This window comes from Cicer arietinum, chromosome 8 (genome assembly GCF_000331145.2).
Source record: "Cicer arietinum cultivar CDC Frontier isolate Library 1 chromosome 8, Cicar.CDCFrontier_v2.0, whole genome shotgun sequence".
In the NCBI taxonomy this organism is placed as follows: Eukaryota; Viridiplantae; Streptophyta; class Magnoliopsida; order Fabales; family Fabaceae; genus Cicer; species Cicer arietinum.
Window position 1 is genome coordinate 8734102 of NC_021167.2, and position 5670 is coordinate 8739771.

General features: G+C 30.1%; 1 protein-coding gene across 1 annotated transcript; it reads right to left on the reverse strand.

The window, feature by feature from the left end:
- Positions 1 to 1106: 1106 nt before the first annotated feature.
- On the reverse strand, positions 1107 to 3461 carry LOC101498018 (protein RGF1 INDUCIBLE TRANSCRIPTION FACTOR 1-like). The gene is made up of 4 exons (XM_004512464.4): positions 3218 to 3461; positions 2877 to 3077; positions 2290 to 2505; positions 1107 to 1753 (listed from the first exon to the last, which is right to left on the reverse strand). The coding sequence occupies exons 1-4, from the start codon at positions 3278 to 3280 to the stop codon at positions 1517 to 1519; spliced, it is 717 nt and encodes a 238-aa protein (XP_004512521.1). The 5' UTR covers positions 3281 to 3461; the 3' UTR covers positions 1107 to 1516.
- Positions 3462 to 5670: the final 2209 nt, after the last annotated feature.

Genomic DNA, 5670 nt, shown 5'->3' on the forward strand with positions numbered 1-5670 from the left:
CTGTTCATACTTTTTAGACAGTACTGTTTTTTCAATAAAGTACTACTTATTAATTTTAATTTTGAATTTAATTTGATATACATTAACGATATAAAATAATTATATTTACTATCCTTTCAAATATTTAACTTTAATAATACTTTTTGAAGGACAAATAATTAATAAATTATTTCCGATTGCCAATACATAAGAATTTACACATAAGATTTATTTCTAACTTTATCACTTTTAAAATTATTAAATTATACTATACATTGTTAACAATATTTAAAAAATGATAACCTTTTTTGAAAACATAAAATATCCTCTATTCTCATATGTTTATTGATAATATAAACAAACATAAAAGTAATCTAATTAATATTAATAAATTAAAGATATCCTCAAAATATTTAATATAAATAAATGAAAGTTTCTTTTTCAAAAATAATAATTAAATATTTGACATTGAAAATAAAAACTTAGTAAGTTTAAATTAATTTCAAATACAACATAAAAAATTAATTACAATAACAATTATAAAAATAGGATTCTTTTGTTTATAAAATATCGAAGGAAGTGAATGATAAAATAATATAAATAGATTCAAGGCGGCTGACCTACTCTCTTTTTTCGAGAACCAATGCACCTTGCTTTCACAAGCATCAATTACATTTCGACACGTGTACACGCTGACGACAAAACCCATACAATAAGCCGACTCAACTGGACCCCACCATAATTGGAACCTTATGTTAACATCGCCACCATCACAACCACTCACAATAGGATTATATACATTTATGAAATTTTTATTTTTAAAATTTCATAAAAAAATTAAAATATATTTATTTTTCTATCATTCTTTTTATTTTTAGTTTATTTTAGAGTAACACACTTTGTCCCATAATTTATTTTTATTGATCTTTTACATTATAATGATCAAACACCTTAATATCATATATTATTTTGATCTATTAAATTTTTTATTGGTTGATGTTTAAATTTAAGGATCAAAATATTTTTGTAACTTAAATATAAACATAAAAACCACAAAAAAATGATTTTGGTGAAAGAAAAAATAAAATAGATGAAAATAAAAATAATAAATGCGGTACACGTAGGAATATATTTAATAAGATTTCTTTTATTTTTCTATTTCCATAACCTTTTTCGAAGGAGTACATTTTCATTTCCTTTCTTGCCACACTTTTTACTAAACCACTATTCACACCTTTCAACCCCAAAACTTAGGTATAATTATTCTAGTAAACCAAACCTATATATAAAGAGAAACTTACTTGTTTTTGCTACCCGCACGGGTACGCCATTCTTTTTTGCTTAATGCACCACCAACTATTTCACAGGTGTCTTTATTTTCTACTGCCCCATTAAACTTTTCCCACTTCTATTGGATTTTTGCAATATACACAAAACCACTAGAAAACATTAAAAAAATAAAATAAAAAAGACATTACTTGCATAAGTATACATATATCAGGGGCATTATAGCAAATAACCTAAAAATACCAACTATTTAATTTTCTATAACTAGCCCCCCTAATGGGGCTCTATGTGGTATTCCCTTTCTTCTCTTGGTTGTTCTGTAATTAACTGAAGTTGGGGGTGGTGTAGATGGTGTGAAGCTTTGATATTTGATTTTCATCTGACGGCTATGGATGTTGTTGTTGCCACTGTATGATTCCTCAGAATCTGATGCCATTGCTGCTGAATGTTTCTTTTTCTTCTGGAAATTCTTAGATGTTCCTACAATCTGCAATTCACATTCACATACATTCATTATTAATTAATAAACTAAAACATATCAAAATTCAATACAATTAACAAATATTTTGAAAAAAATTAGTAGGATTAATTTCAAGTCAATATTCAAATCCCAATATTTTCAAACATAGGGTAGTTAATAATTGTTTAATGCTTTGTAGAAATTAAGTCCTACGAATAAATTGAAGGATACAAGAGTCTCGTGAATCAAAGGGTACCCATTTAGAAAAAAGTCAACTCATTGTTGCAACCCAAAAAGTTTTCTTTGCACGCTTGAAAAGAAAGCAAATCAAAGTCCAATATTTGGAAGATGGTTCCTTCTTCAAAATCCTTGAATTTTTTTCTTGTTCAAACTTTTAGTAATTTATTAGTTGTAATGTTAGTATTTTCTTCCGGATTTAAAACCGGGTCAAAGAATGAGAAGACATTGGTGTTATGAACAATGAAGTACTAATTAATCTAAAAATATACATAAAAATGATGAATATCAATTTTCTTTTGGTCATTTTTGTTTAAATTAAATACCTTGCAACCAAGAGAACAGAACCGGAAAGAATCAAGAAGACTACGCTCACAAACTTCACAAGTGTTTGTGACACCTTTTCCTGGCCTAGGTTGTGGCCTTTCATTTAAGAACACAACCCTTGCACTATTAATAATGTAGGTTTGAACCCCAGTAATGTCCAACACCTTCTGAATCTCAGATACCCTTATCACATCATGGTAAGAAGATCTCCTAATCTGTTCAAACCACACACAAAAATTCAAACTTTAGCACATTAGTTAACAACAATGGTTAAACTTTATTTAAACACAGAAAAAAAAATAACCCACATTGAAAATAGCTTCAAAATCAGAAAAATGTGACTTTTGTTTAAATCCATTATAAGAAACAATTTGGCACAGAAAATAGAAAACAATGGGTAATGGTTTAGAACTTTAGATCTCAAAACAGAGAATAAAGGTGAGATTTTTAACTGAATTAGTTTAGAAAAGGAACGAATCTAAGTAGCCCAGAAACCAAAATGTGTCAAATTTTAAGATTTTGTGGAAAAAGTAAATATTTTGGAAGAATTGAATCAATTGATGAGTGAAGAAAAGAATGAACAAACCTGAATAGCTCGATGGTCTTTGTGATAAGCGAGACAGAGAGAACAGAGAGGACCATTCATACAATCCAAACAATACATGTTACATTCACTCTTGTGAGAATCAGCATGTAACTTGCATTGAACAAAGAAACTTTCTTTCAACAAAGGTTTCAACCATGGTGGCCACCTGTTATCATCATCATCATCAGGACCTCCAGCACCCTATTCAAAATCAAATCAAAGTTTTCAACAACAAAAAAAAAACAGAACAGAACAGAGGATACAATGCTAAACATAAGACATTAACATTAACTAAAGGAAACCCATGAAACATAATGAAGAATCTAGTAGTATGTGCATACCATGATTCTTCTGTTCTTTGGCTTGATTTCTCTGACAGTGGTCTCTTGGTTTTCAATTGCCATTTGTGTGTGTGTGTTTGGAGTGAATGGTTATTTGTATTAAGTTAAGTGAGAGAGAGAGAGAGAGAGAGAGAGAGGAGAAAGAGGTTTGAAGTGAGAGAGAGCTTTTGAGAAGTAAAGAAGAGTGAGGGAGGGAATGGGTTCTTGTAGAACTTGGAAGCGGTAGATAGCGTTTTTTTTAGAGAGAGAGAGAGAAAGAGAGAGAGAGGAGGTAAGGGTCGTTCTTATCCTCACAAAGTCTTCAACCAAACCTAGCTCCGAACCTAAACCAAACAAGATGCGTCGGGAGCAAGGAACTCACCTCCTTCTTTCCTTTTTAATCTTTGTCTAAAATTAAATATTTAGTAAACAAGATTTTGGTCTCTAAATGGGTGAAATAATGTTATTTTAGTCTCTAAGTATGTTTTCTTTTAGGAATTTTATTGTTTTGGATTGGGCTTTGGCCCAACCTTACACTAATGGTGTATATAGGTCAATTAGTATATTCAACATAGTTCGTTGCGTTTTTTATTTGTTTAAAGTTAATAATAATTACAAATTTGAATTATAATATCATATTATTTACCGTGGATTTCAATATAATGGTAATTAGACTCGAGTACTAAATGAGTCTTGATCTATAGCCTCGTAGATCCATAAGTTTAACTCATGTGACACAATGGACTTGTGTTGGAGTTAAACACACACATCAATGATCAAATGATTGTCATTTGATCAAAATCAAGCGGTAAGTCGAGAATCCAACTGAGGATCTCGTAACCATCTAACTCATCTAGAGACAACTCATGAAAAAGTTATAAATATAAATGTCATGTAGTTCAAGCGCAAGACACTTAATTCATTTTTGTCCAAAACTACCTCTAACTCATTGCAACTCGTTAATTTGGGTGTTAGAGTCTTTGCATGTACACCCGCAGGAGCTACTCCAACGTACTATGTCGTACTATAGTATACATATTTTACCTAAAGAAAAATAGTACTGCCTGTCGTACTATTATAAAAATGTTTTTATTGTCAATACTATCAAATATATGATTTTTTATAAATGTAATTAATAAATCATTTAATCACTCGTCCCATAGAGCTTAAAATAAAAATAATACGATTATCAATTGAGTTTTTTTGTTATCTTGTGGGAGCAAGAGCCCCCAATTGCTTATATAATGGATCCATCATTCCTCCAACGCTAATCATTTTTAACTGTCATGAAGTTTCACTATAGATCATTGTCGTTGTATATGGAAATTGAATCCACGAGGATCCCTGCTACACACCAATGATGGAAGACCCTTGATACCATTAGCCATTTAGCCTCAACTGGTGGCGATTGTTCGATATACTAAAGAGTCTCGCATTGTGTGAGAATCGAGACCAAATGTAGTTTATAAACACCCATGCTCCTTAATCCAATGAGATATTTTTTTACAAAGAACAAAATTGCGATGACTCACACAAGAAGTAAAGCAGCATTACCTTTGAAAGATGGTGATGTAAACTTGATGTTAGAACATCATATTTCTACACAATTATAGTACAGAATCATCTTTCAAAAACCTATATTTCAACTCAATTGTTTACTGACTTGAACGTTATATAAATGTTTGCATGTATACACCCCTATCATTCGACAACAGACGAAATGTTGTCCATCATCTGCAAATTCCGTTTTGTCATTATTCTTGATCCTAACAAGATCAAGTATGAATCAAAATTAATTAACTGAAGACACATTTAATATTAAAATGACTTGTAAAAGACAAATTTAATCTCTTTTTTGTAACTTTGAAAGAAAAAAAATTGAGGCAGTAATTTTGATATATATACACTTGACATATTGAAGTATTCAATTATCATTCTTAATCTTAAGTATTCACATTTCATTTTCACATTGTTTCTTTCATCTTATCATTCTTTTTTGTTATTTGTCACACTAAGTTTCTATTTAATTTTGCTTTCGTTATCATTGATTAAAGTATTTTTTTTCCAACCAAGCATTCATTTGGGCATGCTTGTTTCGTCCACTAGTGTCTCAATAAACTATAATCGGCAATGACAAACTTTATTTTTATTTTTTTTTATATATGGTAAAACATCTGATGACTTTTTTAGAACTGCTCATGCCATTGACCCAAATGTACTAGCTATATTGAGGTCTTGTCCCTACTATATGCTTTTACTCTGCTACTATTCCCATCATGATTCTTTGTTTATCAATGTAAAAATGTGGATGAGTTAAACAAAGTACTCAACCAAACATGAACTGTGTTTGGCAAGAGGAGGCTTGATCAAAATATTTATTGTAGCCATAACCAATAGAAGAAGTTATGTGGTATTTGAAGTAATAATAGAATTATTAATAATATAAAGCCAAAATAAACTATCTTAAGTGTAGC